This window comes from Myotis nattereri (genome assembly GCF_964212035.1).
Source record: "Myotis nattereri genome assembly, chromosome: 9".
Lineage (NCBI taxonomy): Eukaryota > Metazoa > Chordata > Mammalia > Chiroptera > Vespertilionidae > Myotis > Myotis nattereri.
In genome coordinates, this window is record NC_138084.1 from 73050792 (window position 1) to 73072831 (window position 22040).

A 22040-nucleotide genomic window follows, 5' to 3' on the forward strand; every position below is an offset into this window, starting at 1 on the left:
AGTACGATAAGTGATGCCTCCAAAATCCTAATTTACCACTCCCAGAAATTACATGTTTCTGTCCTTTCCTAAGGCCTTTTAGGGCTGCAAAGTAATGTTGACTCAACTCCAGGCAGCTCACAGTTTACAGTGCTATTGGGAACAGAACCCAACAAACACAAAACAATTAGCTGACAATACATGATACCCTATGTATGTGTTGTATACATAGCAACATCCTTGTGTGGTGCGTCGGTAATGAGTTTGGGGTAAAATCCTCCAGTCAGCGATGCTAGACTTGGGAAGGACTGAAAAGACTGCCTTTCACATGCAGTTTGAGCCCTTCCTAATCCTAATCCTAATCCATTAGGAGCAGAGGTGAATTTCTGACCGTTTGAAGACCGTATAAGTTGAATATCACAGTCTTTTTTCCCCCCACTAACTAATCTTCTGTACATATCTTTTTTTTACTGCCATGCATTTGTTCTACTACAGCCTGAGACTGCTTCTCTGATGACTCATTGTTCAAAGAATATAAAAAAAAAATGGTAGTGAGAAGTCACCCTCAGCGAAAATTAAACATGAAGGCATGTTTAGGCAGTTACAGGGAAGCATGAGGAGAGTGGAGATGCAGATTCCTTCAGAACTTACCCATAAAATCTCAGAAGCACAGGGAGACAGGGAGGGGATGATACCAGCACAATCGAAACAGAAAACAGAAGCTGTTTTGGATACTTCTTATCTGGAAAGGAATGGAGACCTGTTAGTTTTAACTCGTTCATGAGTTTTCAGTGAGCAGAGGAGAAATACTGAGGGGTCAGAAAAAGGACAGAGAGAAGGAGGTGTGGGGGCACGGAAGTGAGAGAAGGAAAAGGGAACAAAACAGTCAGAGGTGCCAGCCAATAGGAAAATGTTTCATCATTTACATTTTTTTTTTCTAAAGGAAGAAAGTTTTCTTCCCAAGGGATTTTCCCGGACTGACTGGTGAACTCAGATGTTCTAAGCAGCAGTTGCCCAATGTCTGGTTAGTTGCCCCCGCCCCCTGCAATGAGGAAGTGCCAGAAAGTTTCATTTTCAAGCCTGTGACTGGCTTTGCAGCAGCAGGAAGGGGCTAAGGCTGTGGTTACCTATGGCTGGTGAGTAGGGGTCTTTTTTGACCAAGGGTCAGGGAGGGACCTGGGTCTTCGGAAATGCTTTATTTATTGCTCCTGACAAACAGAAATAGCAAAAGGGAAGCAAGAGCCTGTGGTTTGCAAGCTGAATTCTTCCCCTTATCAGCTCTTTGTAACTTGAATCATCCATGGGACATTGCCTTGGAAGGGCGGAAAGAAAGGTTCAGAAAGGTTTCCAGGTCTTTTAGACCCAGGAATAGTTAATTCCTTTCTTTCAGCTCTTGATAATAAAGGGAAGGGAGAAGACAAATCGAGGAAGTTATTGTTGTGTGAGACAACTCTTGAAGAGCCTAAATGCCCTCTGAAATCTTCTGGCCTCCAGCTGTTTCCAAATTAGTCATCTGGGTGACAAACGCTGTGCCCAGGATCCCATAGGTGAACTTTGAATTCCCCCCCCCTTTGCCTTCTCCCGGATTGAATTACAGGCTTGGTCTTTTGAGGTGACTGTCTCTCCCCGTTTCTCTCTAGCCCTGGTGCTAAGGACTCAGGTGCAGTTTTTCCTAGATAGCTATCACAGTTTTTTAACGGATGGGATCTTCCTCTCCAGATTTTAACCCTCCAATCCACCCTGTTGCTTATACACAGAAGCTGAAAAGGCACGAGGTTAGCTATGTATGCAGCTAGTAGTCAAACCAGTCATATCACTTTTTGTTTCATTCTCCTCATTTGAAAGGAAGGGTTTAGGTCATCCGTTTCTAAACCTTACAACAAATCTGAATAATCTATAGTCATTTTTAAAAGTTCAGGTTATCCTGCCCTGAATGTCTCCATCTTAAATAGGCATTTCTAGCCTTATAAAGATCTGCGGATAATTCTTTTATAGCTGATCTGGCACAGGTTTATTTGCAGATTAGAATCATTAGGAAAAGTAATTAGTTATCTTTCAGTTCTCACATTCTAGGTATCTCTACATGTAATATTTTTACTCAGAAATACAGTGGCTCCCTAGTTCCTTTTAAAAATGTCTGAACATTTCAGACAGGTTTTTCTATCTTTTAAAATATGTTTATCCATTTTTCCATTAATCTCTCTAAAATCTGAATTCAACTTCACAAATTTTATACTAACTGTATTTATATATATATATATATATATATATATATATATATATATATATATTCTTCATGGTATAATCTCTCCAGGGTTTATGACTCGTCTCATGACATTTAACTTAAGTTCCTATAATACAAGGCTTAACTGTTTTATTTTCTTGTCTTCTTCATGAAGCCTTTGGCTGGAGAGTAGTGAGTGAAACTCACACTCATGCCTGCGTCTTTGGCCAGGCAGGAAGGCCTCACTGATTATTAGATTGGAATCAGGGCATCATTAGATAATAGATGTGAGAAACTGAACGGCAGGTGACAAAAACAAATAAATGGCCCAATAAATATAAACAACCAAATTTGGTTAGCCATTATTATACAATTAACAAGCACAAGGGAAAAATTGCTAGCCTAGTGAGAAACAAGGCGTCTGGAGCATCTACCTCTGACACTCTGTCTAGTTGGGAGCCTCAGGTAGGATTTTCTGAAGGAAGTGACATCTCATCTGAGATATAAAGAATAAGGAAACAGTGGGGAAACAGGAAAAAATGTGAGGTTGGGAGACTGCCCACATAGAGTTTCCTAAGTAAGGGTCTTCTAGAAGCAAGGTAATGAGCAAGGTGGGTAAGTGACAGAGAGTGAGGATGGATGAATGAGAAGACCTACATTAGATTAAGCTCAGAGGTTTCATGATTAAATCTAGATTTTAGCACCCTAACTCTGCTTCGTTGTGGAAAACAGATTAGAAGGATCCAAAAGTAGATTTATAAAGCTCCTGAAGTAATTAGGAAAAGGAAGGATGTTGGCCTGAAATGGAATAATGTGTAATTAAAAATGAGAGAAATGGGCAGATTCTGTAAATATTTAGCAGAGAAAATCAATACAATTTGACATGGAAGGAAAATAAGTTATTCAGAAAACAGGAGAGATTCACTATTAACATATGTGGTGAACTTGGTGTTTAGATATCATTTACTAGTAAAGGGAACAGAACAGGTATATATAAAGATCAATTTTATGAAAATGAGTTTAATAACTTTGTGGTATATTGAGAGGAGGTAGATATATGAGTCTCAATTTTAGTATCCACATCTGGGCTGAATCCATAAATTTGGGAGTAATGTATAATGAAGCCATGAGAATGTAGAGATGATGAGAAGAGTACCTAAGACCAAACTCTGCTTGTATTGTTTATCAAATTTCTCCCCATGCCATTCATTCAGTCGACTCTATCCCACCTTCTTGAGTGCACAGATGCTAGTAAAATGAAACTGAAGCCCAGAACTCAGGTAGATTAAATCTTCCACACACTAACTTGTATGCTGTTTGCAATTCTTCAAACTCTCTGTTCTAATGTCTATATACTATATTGTATAATGCTGGGGGTCTTAATCCAGCATCTAGAAGGGTTCAGGAATCTGGAGAAGGGCTGTGGCATAAATTAATCACGAGTCCAGAGATGAAACATAATTTTGGAAGGCATTTGGGGGGCCAGGGAAGACTTAGCTAAAGGAACTAAGTTCTCCTTGTCTCAGGACCCCTTGCTTTTTATTGACACAAATTGTCCTAAGGTGAGATAGATATACACATCAAAGGGTAGGGCTACTATACAAAATCCATTGTCCCATTGGAGGAATTGCTTTCAGCTGTTCGGGTGTTTGGCCAGTAGGAGGCAATAACATGTAGATTGAAATGCCCTCAGCTGTCTGCAGCAAGCACTGATGCATCTTTTTCAGGGTTGGGGAAATGCCCTCAGCCATTTCCAGATGATTCAGCCCTGCTGACATGCTGGAATTGGCTTCTGGCAATAGTATCTCTGTGTTTTCATTACCTTTTCTAAGAAGACTTTGTGGTCTCACCTGCAGAAATTTACCAAGTCTTCTTTGAGTCCCTGAAACACTTCGCATTATTTTAAGCAATTCTTCACCAAGTATCATGTAATGTAGTTTGATGATTTAAGATTTGGGGGGGGGCGTGCTTTGATCCCCTGAGTTTGATTCCCTTCTCTCCACTAACTATACACACTGTGCACTAAACATACAATTTGGGTCAATTACTTAACCAATTTCTCTGTGTCTGCTTTCTTTTTTATATAATAGAATTATTAATATTCAGGTTAGATGGGGTTTTGTTAGAGTTTAAATGAGAAGATTCATGCATAGCACTTGGCACCAGTGGGGGCTTGATAAATATGAATTATTATTACTGAAGCTGTGCTGTAAAAATAGAATGTGAATCCCAATTTGTGTGATTTGGGGCAAGTGATATTGAAATAGAGAAAAATAATGGCTATCTCATTAGATTATTGTGAAGATATGGCATATTAATGTTTGTATTTAGTACAGAGACATGTAAATAATAATAATAATAATAATAATAATAATAATGTTTTACATTGCTTTATATGTATTTATTTTTCAATAAATTTAAGTGGACAAGAGATGTTAGCTAGAATTAAACTAATTGATATAAGGTAACATTTAATTTATTTGTAATTTCCATGTTTCTTTCTCATAATCACTACTAAATAAACATTTATTGAAATAATTCAAGATGACATGGAAAATGAGGCTAGTGTTTCTGGGCTCAAGTTCTTGTTCAATGTCCTGGCACATTTTCTTTAGAAAGTGTCATTTTGTGTCAAGGCTATCCTTATATCTAGATGGACTGAATAATTATCTTAGAATTAATTGAGAATTGATGAAATATCCTGCCTTCCCATATATGTGTAAGTCATAACTGTGGTATTAAAAAAATATTTATTATATTGACTTCTATATTCCTCTATAAAAATTCAAACTATCCCAGGCAGTAATAAATTAACTTATTATCAAATTAATCTACCATATTGAAAGATTAGTCAGCAGATTATTTCCAACTCTAAGTTTTGATTGAGACAAGATTTTAAAGTATTGGGAGCCTGGATGCATTTATTCACTTATTCATTAATTCGTATTTTCAGCTAGGCTATAAGTACTTTTAGGAATTTAAGTGCAAAGATGTAACTAAGAGATGTGGATACAGACGGTGGATTCAAATGCATAGTGCTTTCACCAGGAAAACTAAATACATAGAGAAGATAGATTCTGTGGTCTGGTGGGACAAGAGCATGGACTTTTCTTGGAGCATACATCGTCACTATGAGATGGGGAAAAATAGAGAAATATAAGACCGATGGGTGATATTAAGCTCAATGTCAGAGAAAGGAAATAAGAAGCTATCCAAAAATCAAGGGACAGTAATCATTAAACAAAGCCTAGTACTCTTTTGATGCACTGACAGAATGCCACAGGTACAATGAAAGAGGGATGTATTTTATTGGGGAAACGTTGAAATAGTCAGAAGGTATTTCACCTTTCAGGGAGGTCTCTAAATATAGTGCAAAACTCTTTGGTTTTGCCCACAGTTGAAGGAGTCTTTGTATTTCTGACAGATAAACGCAACAAAAACCCACTTAAGGCTTTGGAATCTATCGGGAAAGACCTCTTAGTTGAAGTTTTGGATGGATTGGTGAAAAAAGATGTTCTAAAACTGGAGGAAACTGACAAGAAAAAATTCAATGACGCCAAACCTAGAGACAAGGCCTGGGTTTTAGTGGAAGCTGTGCGAGGGAGACACCATGAAGCAAGTCAAGCCCTTGTCCAAACCTTCCTTAACACAAACAAAAATTCCATCAGCACAAAAGGTAAGAATAGAGGCATTTGCAACAAATATCTCAAATTATCTGGAATCTGTGTATCTCCAATGCCCCTCCGGTGTCCTCTGTAATGCCCCCATGCTTAATTACTAAAATATTATTTTCACTAGTTTCATCAGTGCCCTTTTAGGGGCTACCTTGCACTTTGTGAGAGGGGGCTTGGTTTCTGACTAGCTAAGAAGCTGAGGGTTTGTGTTCAGGTTGCTCATGGAAAGAGCTCATTGTAGAGACTTTGTGGTTAGGGGGCTACCTGATCCCGAACCCTGGTTCTGCCACTTTGGACACTACATACATGACTTCCTTCAAGTTTCTGTATCTCCGTAGGCATCAGTATTAGCATCTGTGAAATGGGGGCAATTTTAGGAACTTTGCGGGGTTCATAAGCCTAAGAACAGAGTGCTAGGCATATGCGGACAACTCCTAACATTTTATTTCTCACCCAGCACTCTCCTCTGAGCTCCAGATACATTGAGCTCTGGCAGCATAGTCTCCATTTCCACTCAAATATTCCTCTGGCTTCATACAACTAAAATATCTGAAATTATACACTTGATGCTCCTCATCAAATCTATTCCCTATGTATCTCATTAGAACTATGATCCACCAATTTTCTTAATCCAGAATGCAGCTGTTGTCTTTGCCAATGAATGAATAAGAGCTCTTAACAGAGTGCCAGGCACATAATAAATATAAGATGAATAAGCAAACAAAGAACCTGCATGCAATAAATATTAGTAATCATGATTATCATAGTAATATTTAGAACTTTCCAGTAACACCTAAAAAGTTTAAAATATATTAAAATCTTTCAAATATGTTGACGTAGATTGAATTACAAATGCTACTAGAGATTACATGCCCTCAGGCTCAAATTCAACAGTGACTGACTCTGCTTGCTGCAGAGTTTAACCTAAAATCCCAACCTTGTGTACTAGAGCTCATCAATAAGAAAAAGTAATGCACAAAAGGCTACATACATTATAGAGCCCTCCAAATTACACATAAGCTTTTGTTTCCTTTTTCTTTCCTCTTTTTAAAATGTCTCTTTATGACTGAAAGCATTACATGTCCCATTTTTCCCCCTCCTCCCCCCAAGTCTTCACCACACTAGTGTCTGTGTCCATGGGTTATGTATATATGTGTATAAATTTTTGAAAGAAGCCCTTCTCTAGGTGGAAGGGACATTCCCCCCAGCAGGAAGGACACGCTTGTCTGGTTGATGTCCAAGATTGTGGCCTGAGCGGTGTTCTCACTAACATTCACGCTGCTCCTTGTACAGGTTTATTACTTTCTCTTTAATCTGGGATGGGGTAGGAATAAGTGAATTTTTTTTTTCCAAAAATAAAACATTTGCAAATAAAAATCACATTTAAATAATAGAAATTATAAAATAATTTCAGCAACCCCAGGCATCACCATAAGCATTAAACCAAACTGATATAAACCACTGCACTGGCAGAGGTAGTGAGTGGCAGGCAGGAGGCAGGGGTAGATCCTGTCATGATGTGTTGTGTGGTTCCCTGGGCTCTGTCTGCACATGGAACCTCCAGGGCAGGGGTCCTCAAACTTTCTAAACAGGGGGCCAATTCACTGTCCCTCAGACCGTTGGAGGGCCGGACTATAGTTTAAAAACAAACTATGAACAAATTCCTATGCACACTGCACATATCTTATTTTGAAGTAAAAAAAGAAAACGGGAACAAATACAATATTTATATTTGCATGTGGCCCGCGGGCCGTAGTTTGAGGAGCCCTGCTCCAGAGTGATCCTAGGACAACTAAGCTTCACAAACCTAGCAGGCCAGGAAGCTGGGTGAGCTGAGCTGTTAGAACAAGTCAGGTCCTGGCCAGGCCTTTTGGACATACCACAGATATGATTCTGAGGGTCCCTAGTATAATATTGAGGGAATGATGGAGAAATTGAATAGAAAGAATACAAGGTGTTTGATTGCTTATTTTATTTAACAAACTCATATATAGACACATATGATTGCTATTTAGTCAGAGAGATAAGTACTCAAATTGCTACCCACCAAGGATATGGTTTTGTCTCATCTAATATCAGTCCCTTCCCTTTTATATCATTTGAAGGGGTTTCCTGAATATGTCCTTAGGTAACAGGTAAACTGAGCTTTTTAAAGATTTATCTAAACTCCTAATTCTCTCATTTCTTTCAGCTCCATTCCCAGGCTGCTAGAAACTCCTTTTAGCCAGCAGGCTGCACTATAATATCTATTATACTAGAGGCCCAGTGAACAAAATTCATACCTGGGGTGGGGGGAGTCCTTCAGCCTGGCCTGCAGCCTCTCCAATCCGGGATCCCTTTCACAATCCGGAACCACTGGTTCCTAACCGCTCACCTGCCTGCCTGCCTAATGGCCCTAACTTCTCTCCCCTGCTGACCTTATCCCCATAACTGCCTAACTGATCTCCCCTCCTGGTCTGATCTGCCTAACTGCCTATCTGTGCTCCTCTCCTGGCCTGATTCCCCTAACTGCCTAACTGTTGTACCCTCCTGGCCTGATTTCTCTAACTGCTTACCTGCTCTCCCCTCCTGGCCTGATCCCCCTAACTGTCTATCTGCCCTCCCCTCCTGGCCTGATCCCCCTAACTTCCTAACTATTCTCCCCTGCTGGCTTTATCTCCGTAACTGCCTATCTGCTCTCCTCTCCTGGCCTGATTCCCCTAACTGCCTAACTATTCTCCCCTCATGGCCTGATCCCCCCAGCTGCCTAACTGCTCTCCCCTCCTGGTCTGATCCCCCTAATTGCCTATCTGCTCTCCCTTTCTGGCCTGATTGCCCTAACTGCTTATCTGCTCTCCCCTTGTGGCCTGATCCCCCTAACCGCTTATCTGCTCTCCCCTTGCTGGCCTGATCCCCCTAACTGCCTATCTGTGCTCCTCTCCTGGCCTGATTCCCCTAACTGCCTAACTGTTGTACCCTCCTGGCCTGATTTCTCTAACTGCTTACCTGCTCTCCCCTCCTGGCCTGATCCCCCTAACTGTCTATCTGCCCTCCCCTCCTGGCCTGATCCCCCTAACTTCCTAACTATTCTCCCCTGCTGGCTTTATCTCCGTAACTGCCTATCTGCTCTCCTCTCCTGGCCTGATTCCCCTAACTGCCTAACTATTCTCCCCTCATGGCCTGATCCCCCCAGCTGCCTAACTGCTCTCCCCTCCTGGTCTGATCCCCCTAATTGCCTATCTGCTCTCCCTTTCTGGCCTGATTGCCCTAACTGCTTATCTGCTCTCCCCTTGTGGCCTGATCCCCCTAACCGCTTATCTGCTCTCCCCTTGCTGGCCTGATCCCCCTAACTGCCTATCTGTGCTCCTCTCCTGGCCTGATTCCCCTAACTGCCTAACTGTTGTACCCTCCTGGCCTGATTTCTCTAACTGCTTACCTGCTCTCCCCTCCTGGCCTGATCCCCCTAACTGTCTATCTGCCCTCCCCTCCTGGCCTGATCCCCCTAACTTCCTAACTATTCTCCCCTGCTGGCTTTATCTCCGTAACTGCCTATCTGCTCTCCTCTCCTGGCCTGATTCCCCTAACTGCCTAACTATTCTCCCCTCATGGCCTGATCCCCCCAGCTGCCTAACTGCTCTCCCCTCCTGGTCTGATCCCCCTAATTGCCTATCTGCTCTCCCTTTCTGGCCTGATTGCCCTAACTGCTTATCTGCTCTCCCCTTGTGGCCTGATCCCCCTAACCGCTTATCTGCTCTCCCCTCATGGCCTGATCCCCCCAGCTGCCTAACTGCTCTCCTCTCCTGGTCTGATCCCCCTAATTGCCTATCTTCTCTCCCCTCCTGGCCTGATCACCCTAACTGCCTATCTGTGCTCCCCTCCTGGCCTGATTCCCCTAATTTCCTCTCTGCGCTCCCCAGCGTAGGCGTGCTGAGAGCTATCCGCCACGGCCCTGCACCCATTCTGATTGGTCGTTACATGATAGCATGCTGGCCAATTTGCATATTCCTCTATTATTAGTTAGATTGTAATGACAGGATTTGTTTTCATGCTAATTTGTACTATTAGATGTAACACAGAAATATTAAATCCCAATCTTAACTGCAAACACTATATTTATACAGACACACAACGGTTATTAGGAGATGATGTTTCTTAAGTTAGAGTGCTCACCAAACTTGCAAATAACCTGGAAATAGATGAGGTTTTTGCTGAAAAATATCCCATCTAATGAGAGAATAACCCAGGACCTGGGGAGTCTTTAAATTGCCAGAATCTTCTGGAATGAGAAAGGAGAGCATGTCTCTGTTTAATCTATAAAAATATTTAGAATGCTTGGTTTCCTTAGAGACTAACAATTTGCTGCATCTCCAGAGCTCTGGTGTTTAGCATATATTTTAGAAAGAAGTTTATAAAAATATTATGAAAAAACTAATGGAAATAAATGAGTAAAATATAAAAAATAGAAACTAAACATTTGTACAGGATAATATTTCTTTTTCTTTTAAATAAAAGAAAATCAGGGAGTTCCTTGATTGGTTCATGTAACTAACCATCAAGGTTTCTTTCTGGACAAAAACCTTGTTAATTAGATCTTGGCAAACTTCTCTTCTATTGTTTATGCACTCTTACTCATTCCTCTGAAAAGAGGGGTGCTGGACTTTTCCAGTCTCTTGCAAAATTTGTCAAGTGATGCCAAGCTGTGACGGATACAGTTAAGTTTCTGCAAGGACTGGGTCAGGATGAGTCAGAAACAAACTTCTTCAAAAGGGAGGAGTTATTCCCTCACATTTTAAAACATGGGTTGAAAATTTAGTGTGGGTTCATCAGAACTTTGGAGGCAAGGACATCCAGTGTATGTTAGAATCTCTGTGTAAAATGTTGTCCCCCTGGCCCTGGAATCAGTGCTCTGGTGGCTAGTTAGCTTTTCTCCTTGACATAGCTGACTCTACAGCTTTGCAAAGAATCATAGAAGCCCATTTCCTCTGGACAAATTGAAAATTCAGGCTGAGGTCCCTGAAAAAATAATGCCTATTGGTACAGGAGTCAGGATTCTTTTATGTGCTTAGTGTGTGTCTGTGTCTGTGTTGTGTATAAATTAGGCACAGACTTGGGATGTTATACCATCCTATGTAATAAAAAGCTAATATGCAAATTGTCTTTGACTCGGAGTTCCACAAAGGGGCGGGGCCAGCCTGCCAACCACCCATGGCCCATCCCGCCCTGGCTGGCCAACCTAATTGACCTTGATAATGGCAGGCCGGCCGAACCCTGCCCATGCACAAATTTGTGCACTGGGCCTCTTGTCCAATATGATAGCTACCAGACACATTGTGACTATAAAGTGCTTGAAATGTGGCTAGTAATACATGTTAAAATGATAATAGTTTGAATATATTATGTCAAATAAAATATTATTAAAATTAATTTCATCTGTTTGTTTTTCCTTTTTAATGTGAACATTAGCAAAAATTGAATTGCACATGTGACTTAATTATGTTTCTAATGAATAGCACTTTATTAAATATTTATTCAATGTACTCTTGATCAGTGATAAGAAACCATCCAGTTAGATGAGTGAGTGCTTTAGAGTAAAATATAGCCAGACTCAGGCTGTTTTAGCTAAATATAAAAAGCCTAATTTTGACCGAAGTCACCAAGGAAGGTGTTTTCCTTTTAATAATCATAATCTAGTATTACATTTTTGGGTGGATCTGCTACCAAGAATTTCCCTCTTCTTTCCCAGTCACAATACACTTCTTCATATTAGAGATTAAATACAAAAAAAAATTCCTACATTTAAAAGTGTTTAAAGAACTTTTCATGACTTACCGTCTCTGTCAGTATGTCTTAGGTGATCATGGGTAACAGATGCAGATATTAAAATTACATCATGTGATGTCATGTGATAGATCCTGCAGTTCCTCCAGAAGTGACTGGGCCAGCTGAGTCAGCAGAAACTACAGATACCCTCAAGCTTTGTCCTCCTGAAGAGTTCCTGAAAGTGTGTCAAGAAAGGGCTGGAGAGGTACTGTGTTCTATCCATAAAATAGAGACAGAGAGAGAAGCAATTGCTTTCACTAAGTACTTGATTCCCTAAAACACTAGTTGCAGAGTGGTGGGGTGGGGACAGTGGTAATCATTTTCATAGATGCTTTGAGCAAGGAGGAACTCATATAGCCTCACACAGATTCCAATTTTCTTTCAACCCCATGATAAAATACAGATCTCTCTCTTCATTTATTTGTTCTATTTGAGACTTATTACAATTAAGCTGTAGCTATAGATCAAAATATTTAGTAGTTATTTTCATACTAGTTGAAAAGGCTAGAGACAAAACATGACTTAAAATACAATTAAAGCCTGAAACCCATTTTATCTCGCTGTGTTAAAAATAATACTGAAATAATGATGTTACCAAAGGTAAATCATCTTTGATGTATTTATTTTTAGCTGGAGCCAATACAAAATGTCTCCTGGTTTTTATGAAATTTGATCTGAACCTTGAACACTGAGAATGATTTGTCTAGGTGGAGAAAATTATGGTAGGAATTGTTCTAGACACTTCAAGATTCTTGAGTAAGTGTAACAAATATGTTCTAGGTCCACTTCTGGGCTTTTAGAAAATAAGTTACATTATTTTATTTTTCAGTCTATTTTTATTTTTATATAACCTGAAAGTTCTAAATCACTTTCCATTCTCACTTATTTCTTTTGTCAGTTCAATCCATTACAAAGAAAAAGGCAGGGTCTCTGGTACAGGAGAGGGGAGAGAGCAGATCCACGATCCTGTAACAAAGCAACAGAGATTAGTACATGAAGATTTAAAAGAGATTTCAGTAAGTCAAACTCACTGCATATCCATTTCCTGCAGATCTATCCAATAAAGGAGAGAACAGACCGCACTCGCCTGGCTCTCATCATATGCAATAAAGAGTTTGATCACCTTCAGCCCAGGAAAGGGGCTGACCTTGACATCACAGGGATGAAAGAGTTGCTTGTGAGCCTTGGCTACAGTGTGATTGTGGAAGAGAACCTCACAGCCAAGGTAAGGGCTCCTCACCCACCCCACACACCCTCCTACTAACAAACTAACTTTATAATGATAGCCAAATGCTTTAACCACCTTAGGCCACATATTCCTCTGTGTGGGCACGTGCATGTGAGTAGGTGTGTTTATAAAATGAAATTATTAGATAGATGACATCTATGTCTCTTTGGGCTCCAAATATCCTCAATTCCATGAAACTAGACAGAAAGTGCCTGGCATGTATACCCACATACACCTGGCATGTATACCTCACTTGGTTCCAAAGTGAGGTGATTCGGATTCAGACCTAACATTCCCAGAAAATTCTAAAGTAATGAAAATTTAAAAGGCATGTAGTCACCATATAAATACTGAGTCCTGACTTGGTCCCAGGGCCTATTTTGGCACTGAGGGTAGGTCTGTGAATGAGACAGGACGTTCCAAGTTTGAATTGATTTAGGTTTACTGGTGGGGGGCAATCATATGAAAAGAAAAACAGAAAATTTCAGAGATTTGATGTGTCTCGTGACTCTCTGTAAGAGTGAAAATGAAGTTAAAAGTATTTTAAACAAGAAAAAGAGAACATAAGAGTGAATTGGGGCGTGGGGAGTAATTGATTTGATGGAACGGTCAGGAAAAGCCTTTACAGGAGACAGTATAGGACCTGACAGATGACAACCAGTAAGAAAGGTCTGGGAATATGTGAATGGAATCCATTCCAAGAGGGATTACTACAATGAAGAGTGTGAACTACATATGAAACTGACACATGAAATATACAAAAAGACCAGTGTAAGGAGAGCCTAGGAAGGATGACAGGAGGGAGTACACATATGTCAGAAGTGTGATTTCATTCTAAGCACAGTGGGAAGGGTTGTTGAAGGGAAGAGGTAGGATATATTTATGACACAAGGTTTCTATTAGGTAATCAGATTAAAGACAGAGATAGAAAGAAAAAAGTATATAAGTTAAAATAAACAAATATAAAATATATCAAGAGGACAGCTCATAGAAAGTTAGCAGGAGCAGGTCCTTGAACCCCCACCTCCATGGTCAGAAAAAAAAAGAAACCTATCACTGAGCAACCAATATCTGAGGGCACAGTGACTGGAACATTACAGGTGTTTCTCATACTGCTCACCATAAACAGGGGGTCAGATTGGTGTTAATGCTTGTCCTGTAGAGTAAGACTCCGTGGTCTTTTTCAGGAGATGGAGTCAGTACTGGTGGCATTTGCTGCCCGCACAGAGCACAGGACCTCAGATAGTACATTCCTGGTGTTCATGTCCCATGGCCTCCTGGATCGACTCTGTGGGACTCTGCACAGCAAGGAAAACCCAGATGTGCTACCTTATGACACCATCTTTCGGATATTCAACAATCGCAACTGCCCCAGTCTCAAGGACAAACCTAAGGTCATCATTGTCCAGGCCTGCAGAGGTGGTGAGTTCTGATATGGAAAATCCAAAGGGCATGAGGTGTTTGCAATGGATTGCGATGTATGTCTTGCTTTTAGGGAAAACAATCCTAGACCCCATTCAGTGCAAATAAAGTGAATTGAACTCTTGGGAAATGCCAAGGGGAGTTGGTATCATGAGAGTTTGTCTTTTTAGCTAAGAAATATCTATTCAATTTAATCAAAGGTAAGTGGTGAAGGAGATCTTCAGAATCCCTAATCAAAGTTGAACACAAATATATAAACCTTGGAATAAGATCATTTTAATGACATCTGTACATACCTTACAGGCATTTTGACATTCTCCGGCTTGAGAACAATGTCATTGGAAAGTGGGGCTGTTCTCTAGTAGCAGCACCCTTTTCCCTCATGCATTTTTGAAGGGGAAGTGAGTAGGGAGATGTGGGCACTTGGGATTTGCTGTTAACATTTCCTTTGCTTTTTTCTGACTTCCAATCGCCTCTTAGCATTCTGGAACAGTGTTTGGAAGAAAAATCAGAAATAGCCTAGCAGCTGAAAACTGGGAACTGGGCTCTGAAATTATGCAGATAAGGTTTTTTAAGTCCTCTGCTCTTCTTAGGAAAGGGGTTCTTCCAGTTTGTTGATGCCATCACTACTTGCTGGTAAGATGCTGCCACTATTAATTGGCACATTGTTCAAAGAAACTAGAGAGAGGCCAAGGTATGTGTGTGGGGCAACGGTTTAGTGTGTGTGTGTGTGTGTGTGTGTGTGTGTGTGTGTGTGAAGTTGGTGAGAATAAACATTTAAAAAGAATGAGGTAGACAATAGTGACAGTCATACTGATAGAGGCACACAGTTTGCACAATGTTAATGTCTCCACAGAAAATCGTGGGGAATTGTGGGTCAGTGACTCTCCATTAGCCATGACAGACAGCTCTTCAGAGTCACCTGAGAACCTGGAGGAGGATGCCGTTCACAAAGCTCACGTGGAGAAGGACTTCGTTGCTTTCTGCTCCTCAACCCCACGTAGGTCTTTCAGTTACAGACAAGGTGTATGCGCCTAAGGCCACCTCAGAGTGATTCTGGAATATTGAGATGGGCTCCCTGCAGCAGTGATGTAAGACACATTTTGAGGGCTGTCAAAACAATTTACATTTATCTGACCTATTCTATGGAAACAGAGTTTCTATATTTTCCACTTTTAAAACTGTACTTTTATTCTAAGTGCAGCACTTTATGGTCAAAGTTATACCACATACTAAAACAACCTAATACAAGGAACCCCGTTCCCCATACACTGTTTAAAAAACAGATTTGATTCCATTTTCTATCAAATCTGTTTAACATTTTGAATAGAGTTTTAGTGGATCCTGAGACTGCCTGCCATCCTTAAATTATCAACTCCAACTTCTTTTATCCATGGTTCTCATTTGATGCTGTTTAGAGGGACCCATTGCATGGCTCAGCAAGACAAGGAGATCCTTTAAAATATGTAGAAAATTATACCCTGGGGCTTAGTGGTTGGTCCTAATAATAGGGATCAATGTTTAGTTCTTGACCTCTACGTAGTCATCTTAAGAAGCTCTAACATTTGAATGTTTCTACTTTGCAGATTTTTGTTTTAAGTCTTTTCTATTTGTTACCACTTCATGGACATATTGTTTTTCCCTAGCAAGGAGTGAACATATTTTTTCCATTAATTTTAGAGACAGTGGAAAGGAGGGGGAGGGAAGGGAAAGGAAAGGGAGAGAGAGAGAAACATCCATGTGACAGAGACACATCAATTTTTTTGCCTCCCACATGCCCTGTGACCAGGGGGCAGGGATCTGACCTGAAACCCAGGTATGTGCCCTTGACCAGGAATGGAACCCGAGACCCTCCAGTGTGCAGACCACGCGCTAACTGAGCCACACCAGTCAAGGCTCATGGAGGTTTGATTGACATACAAAATGCTGTATATACTTAATGTATGTAACATAGTGAGTTGGGATATAATATACACCAGTGAAACCATGACCACAATCTCCTTTGGATTTGTTCACCCACGTGCTTATAATATTGTGAAAGACAGAATGCTATACACTCTGTAAGTTACCTGGAACCCAGGGAGCCATTTTATGTTGCTTACTGTATAAGCATGGGGAAATTCTTTAATCCTCTGAGCGTCCATTCTTTCCTCTGTAAAATGGGGTAATTTCAGTTATCTCTCAGGCCATGTTTCAAAACCAAGTGAATGAACATGAAGCACATAGTAAGAGTCATTTCCAAGAATATAATGCAATCATTATGAAATTCTAGTGAGTTATTCCCTTAGTTAAATCTCTGGCAGGTTTTTTTTTTAAAATTTTTTCCTCCTCTTTTTGGAAAATTAGTTAATATAGAGATATAAGTGTTTCCCCTAAACACGTCAAGATAATTCCAAAGCTACTCTTAAAAAACTCAAAAACTACGGGAAAAAAGAAAAAAAACACGTGTGAGAAAAGAAAACATTCAAGGGAACAGCTCAAGGCTTGCCACTCCTTATCTTTACAGATAATGTATCCTGGAGAGACACTACTAAAGGTTCTCTCTTCATCACACAACTAATCAAATGCTTCCAGAAGTATTCTTGGCGCTGTCACCTGGAGGAAGTATTTCGGAAGGTAAGCTTTTTCTTCTTCCTTTTCTAATCCTGTGAGTATGTGTGTGTATGTGTGTGTGTGTGCATGTGCTGGAAGATTTCACTCTTATTTTTATTTCAAATGACAATGACAGGCTTCGCCAGGCAAACAAAAGTAGAACAGTGCCTGGTTTCCATTATCCAGGGGTTGACATCTGTTTTAAAGGAGAAGATGTCAACACAAAATTGCTCGAGATCAAAATAGAACAAAATAATATAAACTGTAAGCTTCTTTGTTATGGGCTATACATTTATTTTAAGTCAAAGAGTGGAAAGTATTTTGAGTTGATTTGTGTGGCTTTATTGAATAAATATCTATTGGGTGTTATCCTACTTGGTAATTGTTGCTATCCTGTGACACTGGTGTAAATGAGGTATTGTGTTGTAAGGCTATTCGGGACCTTTTTGTGAGAGAGATGGATACTATACAATCAGACCAGCAAACACATATGTCATTACAGATTGCGATAGGCTCCATTACACAAAGGATCAAGGGCACGTGAAAGAAAAAAAAGGGAGAAGGTATTCTTTGAATGGAGTGGTCCAGAAAAGAAGTCCAAATTCCTTTCCCACCTCAGGAAATTCCTTATTCCCCCCTTCCTCCTAATTTGTTTCCCTCCGGGGTTCTGAGCACCACTCATTCGGCATATATTCTGTTTGTTCTTAGCTGTACGTACTCACTTGAATGCAACCTTCATGAAGGCAGAAATGTCCTCAACACCTCAACATGCTGGCACATAGGAATTCATATTCATTCAATAAATCAATACATGGATATCAATACCTTTCTCCCTTTAGGGTATTAAGAATATGGGGAATTTTTATTTATTATTATTTTGTAAAATATATTTTTATTGATTTAGAATAGGAAGGGAGAGGGGGAGAGAGAGAAACATCAATGATGAGAGAGAATCATTTATTGGCTGCTTCCTGCATGCCCCCCACTGGGGATCAGCCTTGATTGAAATTGAATCCAGGATCCTTTAGTCTACAGGCCAATTCTCTATCCAAGGAGCAAAACCAGCTAGGGCTGTATGGTTGTTTTTAAATAGAAAACTGTGGAGAACAGTAGCACTCCGTGGGCAAAGGGGAACACAGCTTTAGTAAGCAGGAGAAAATTGCATTATAAAGTGCATTGGGGTCTCCGTGAATGGGAACTTTGGAAATTAAGTCCTATTGGATGAATAGGAATTAGACATTGTACTTCAGGGCATTCCTCGGAGAAGTCTATAAATAGTGTGATCAGTGGGGAGAGGTCCTCATCCCCACCACTTGCTGGTGGGAGTGGGTGTGTTGCAATATCCTGAGAATTTTCTGAGGCTCACATGGGAAGGTGATATATTATAGAAAGCTTCATTTCTGTGCAATTATACCCCAGAGTTCCCAAGGTCCCATTTCCCTTTGCCCTGCCAAGAAAGAAGTACCAGTTTGTTTTCAGCAGATCTGAAATCAAAGCCAGTGTGCAGAGTTTCTGTTCCATGTCTCCACAGTCAAATGGAGCATCAAGCTAGCTGATTTGTGTTTCCAGTTATAGTCCATTGTGTGTGAGGTCCACGTGGCTGTGGGCCATGCAGCTATGGAGACAACAGGGGCAGGAACAAAGCCAGAGGAGCATGGGAGCCAAGAGAGACACACTGGAGAGTGAGCTTCTTTATCTGCTGGTTTACGCATTGCCAAATTGGTGCAGGCTTGTAATGGCCCTGCCTAGTCTAGTCAAAGCCCTTATTCTCCGGGTTTGACAGACAGGTGCTTTCCCTTGTAACCCCAACTCCTTGTGCATGCACTCATCTCCCATTGATTGAGTCCCTTCCCCTGTGGTCTGCAGGGATGGGCCAGTGAATTGCAGCTTCCTGGTGAAGCTACCCAAATAACAGGCCTAAAGCGTCTTGCCTTTCCCCTTGCTCCTGTTCTATTATTAACAACTACCTAATTGCAATGGTGTCAATAAAATCTCATTTATCAGTCCATGAAAAAAAACTTCAGAGGTCAGCTTGTTGGTTAGGATGTGAAAATTGTTGTGTTCAGGTTTTAGGAACAATAATTGAGTTTGTGCCTTATTGAATTCAGGATTAACCTTGGAAGTTGAAGGTAGAGCATTTTTGAGAGCCAGTTCTCATGAATTGACTCTAGGAGATCAGTTAAGATCTGCAGATCTGAAACTCAAAATAGAAGAGTGAAATTTGAAAGGCCTTGGGTTAGGCTTGTAGTGTTTATTTTGAGATAAAGAGTATATTCTGACATGTGGCGTTACTTCTAAACAGTAGGGTAACAGTGACAGGGAATTAGAATATTCATTGGCTTGGTCCCATCATTCCCAGAATTTTTTGGCTCATGGTGCAAAATGTTTTCTGAGAGTGGATAAGATTTAGTTTATTCTAAAACCTCTTTTTTTTCAGGTACAACTATCATTCGAAAAGCCAGATGTTAGAGTCCAGATGCCTACCATTGAACGACTATCCATGTCAAGATACTTCTACCTCTTTCCTGGCAATTGAAAATCAAAGCTGTTGACAGGTATAACAAATGGGAAAGTGATATTGGTGATGAGGTTCATGGGCTAATGACAGCCAATTGCTTGGGTAGTCAAATTAATGTTGCCTATTGATGTAGTTTAGTGACTAGATGTTATTTTTTTCTCTACTTATATGAATTTGGATCCTCCTCATCTTGATAATCAATTAATCAGTCAGCCAATCAAGGAGATAAGCCAAACTGAGACAGGAAGTAATAAATAATCAAGGACACAGGGTAGTCATCAATGAAACAGAAATGTACTCATGCTTCTATTATTACTATCTCTCTCTCTCTCTCTCTCTCTCTCTCTCTCTCTCTCTCTCTGTCTCTCTCTCTCTCTCTCTTTCTCTCTCTCTCTCTCTCTCTCTCTCTCTCTCTCTCTCTCTACACACACACACACACACACCTACTGAGTTATCAAACATTGCCTCAGATCTTGAAAAGCAAAAAAAAACACACAACAACAATAAAAACAAAACAAAACAGAAAACAGAGGAGATGGCTGTGAAGGAAGCAGGATATTAGTCCTTTAAGTGCAGATATCGCATTACTGACCTTGAGCTCCTGTTACCAAGACAGCATAAAATATACCCTGGACTGTAATTCATGTGTTGATGCACATTCTGGCTCTCTGACTGTTCTCTCAATGTAGATTGCAGAGTCTGCTCTCTGATCCTTAAATACTGCTCTGAAACTCTTTCAAGCACTGATGTTAACATACATTTATTGTTTTGGGTAAATATATTTTAGAATGGGTCCAATGAATTTATATCCAGCTATTACTTTACTCACTCATAACAGCTTAATATCACATTGTATTGTAAGTGTATTGTTAATCTTTCTTTAAACAGCATAATTTAAATTATATTTTATAGTAAAGTTTATCTCACTACTTTAAATCTTTACCCACCTTCTTCTTCTCCTGGTTTGTGATTCCCTGGTGGATAATTGCATAGGTAGTTCATTAGAGTAGCTCTCATTGCCTAATTAGTATAAGATAACCAAATTAGAGGTTGAACTCTTTGACTAATACTTATCAAGCACTCGCTATTTTCCATGTTCTGTTCTAGAATGTTGGAATATACCAGTAAACAAAATAAATGGAAAGCTTTTGCTTCAGAAAGCTCATACTCTAGTCAGTGGAGACAGACTCTAAATACACAGACAAGTAAATATATGTCAGATAGTGATAAGAGCTAAGAAGAAAAATAAAGGAGGTTAAAAAGATGAAAGAGATGGGTGTTGTACTATAATAGATAGATTATTTAAGAAAGGCTCCTTTGAAGTGATAAAATAAGTCAGAACAGAGAGTGGGCAGAGTTGGGTAGTGACCCTTGTGATTCTCTGCAGAACAATGTTCCAGCACCCCTGGGACTAGCAAGCACAAATGCCCTGATGCAGAACTGTGCTTAACATCTTTAAAGAACTGCCAAAAGGCAGTGGGCTGGGGGAAGTGGCAGAGACAAGTTCAGAAAATGGTGATGAGTCTGGTCACCTGGGCTTTGGTGATCACATAGTAAACGTTCTAAAGTTTTAATCCTGAGTGAGATAGGAAGCCCTCTGAGTGCTTGTGAACAGAGAAATGAGAACAAATTAGATTTTACAAAGACTACCCTGTGTGCTTTTGGTGAATACACTGTAACGGTCACAGAAGTCAAAGGAAGTGGCAAAAGCACATGGAAGAGGATGAAAGAGGAAAGATGGTAAGGGTGGATTGAAGGCTTCTGGGAATTACTGTCCTCACCTTCTGTATTTTGTGTTTGTTTGTGTGTTTCTTTTTCTTCTTCAGGGAATTACAGGCCGTCCTGCCCTTCTTTACCAACTTCTAGAAGCACCTTTACCCGTATGGCACACCCATTTAACCATTTGTATTTAAATAAAAATCAAAACACATAAACTGTGTCTTTGGGTCCTTTACTAGAGACTAGAATTTCAGTTAAAATGGTGGGTGAATGGAAATGAAGTGGAGTACGCTAACTGGGTTTTCTAGCTTAGGACTCATATGATACCCGCATTTCACTGAGTGAAGACAGCTGGCCGTGACTTTCCCTCAGCAGTGGGGTGAAAGGGGATGGTGCCTAGATGGAAGACAAGAACTGAAAATTGGTCAGCTCTTCAGTTGTATACTCATCAAACCCACGGTCTACGAGGTATGCTTCAGTGAAGTTTTCTAATTTAATATTTAACATCATAGATTCAGATAATATTTTTCATCAGTAAACTATTATTTTAACATATTATTCCCATATATCTTTCTATCAGTTAATTCACTTTCTTGTTGTTTTTTTTTCCAGATGTTTTCATATTTCCAAACTTTAGGAAATTTTATTATAAGAAACTCTTGGATATTGTCTATAATAATTTGGCATTTCGTTCAAGATGGGACGACCTTACTGTATTTGTATACGAACACAAATATCTTCAGATAAAAAACAGAAAGAGAGTGGGGAGTGTCAGCAATGGGAGAGAGAATATTAAAATGTCTGGAAAGGTGAATATTAGTAGAGGAAATTTTGGCACCATGACTATCGGAACTACTAAGTGAGGATATGTACTACTTCTGTTAT

The 22040-nt window shown here is 40.1% G+C and overlaps 1 protein-coding gene across 2 annotated transcripts; it reads left to right on the forward strand.

Moving 5' to 3' along the window:
* Positions 1-922: 922 nt before the first annotated feature.
* Positions 923-21623, forward strand: LOC308524857 (caspase-13-like). 2 transcript variants are annotated; one of them, XM_081099460.1, is made up of 9 exons: positions 923-1115; positions 5628-5879; positions 11766-11881; positions 12728-12901; positions 14092-14326; positions 15183-15326; positions 16833-16942; positions 19356-19473; positions 21464-21623. In XM_081099460.1, exons 1-8 carry the CDS (start codon positions 1109-1111, stop codon positions 19452-19454), a joined length of 1137 nt encoding a protein of 378 aa, XP_080955586.1. In that variant the 5' UTR covers positions 923-1108; the 3' UTR covers positions 19455-19473; positions 21464-21623. The 2 variants fall into 2 exon arrangements, with proteins under 2 accessions (XP_080955586.1, XP_080955585.1); XM_081099459.1 differs by lacking the exon at positions 21464-21623 and adding an exon at positions 21263-21347.
* Positions 21624-22040: the final 417 nt, after the last annotated feature.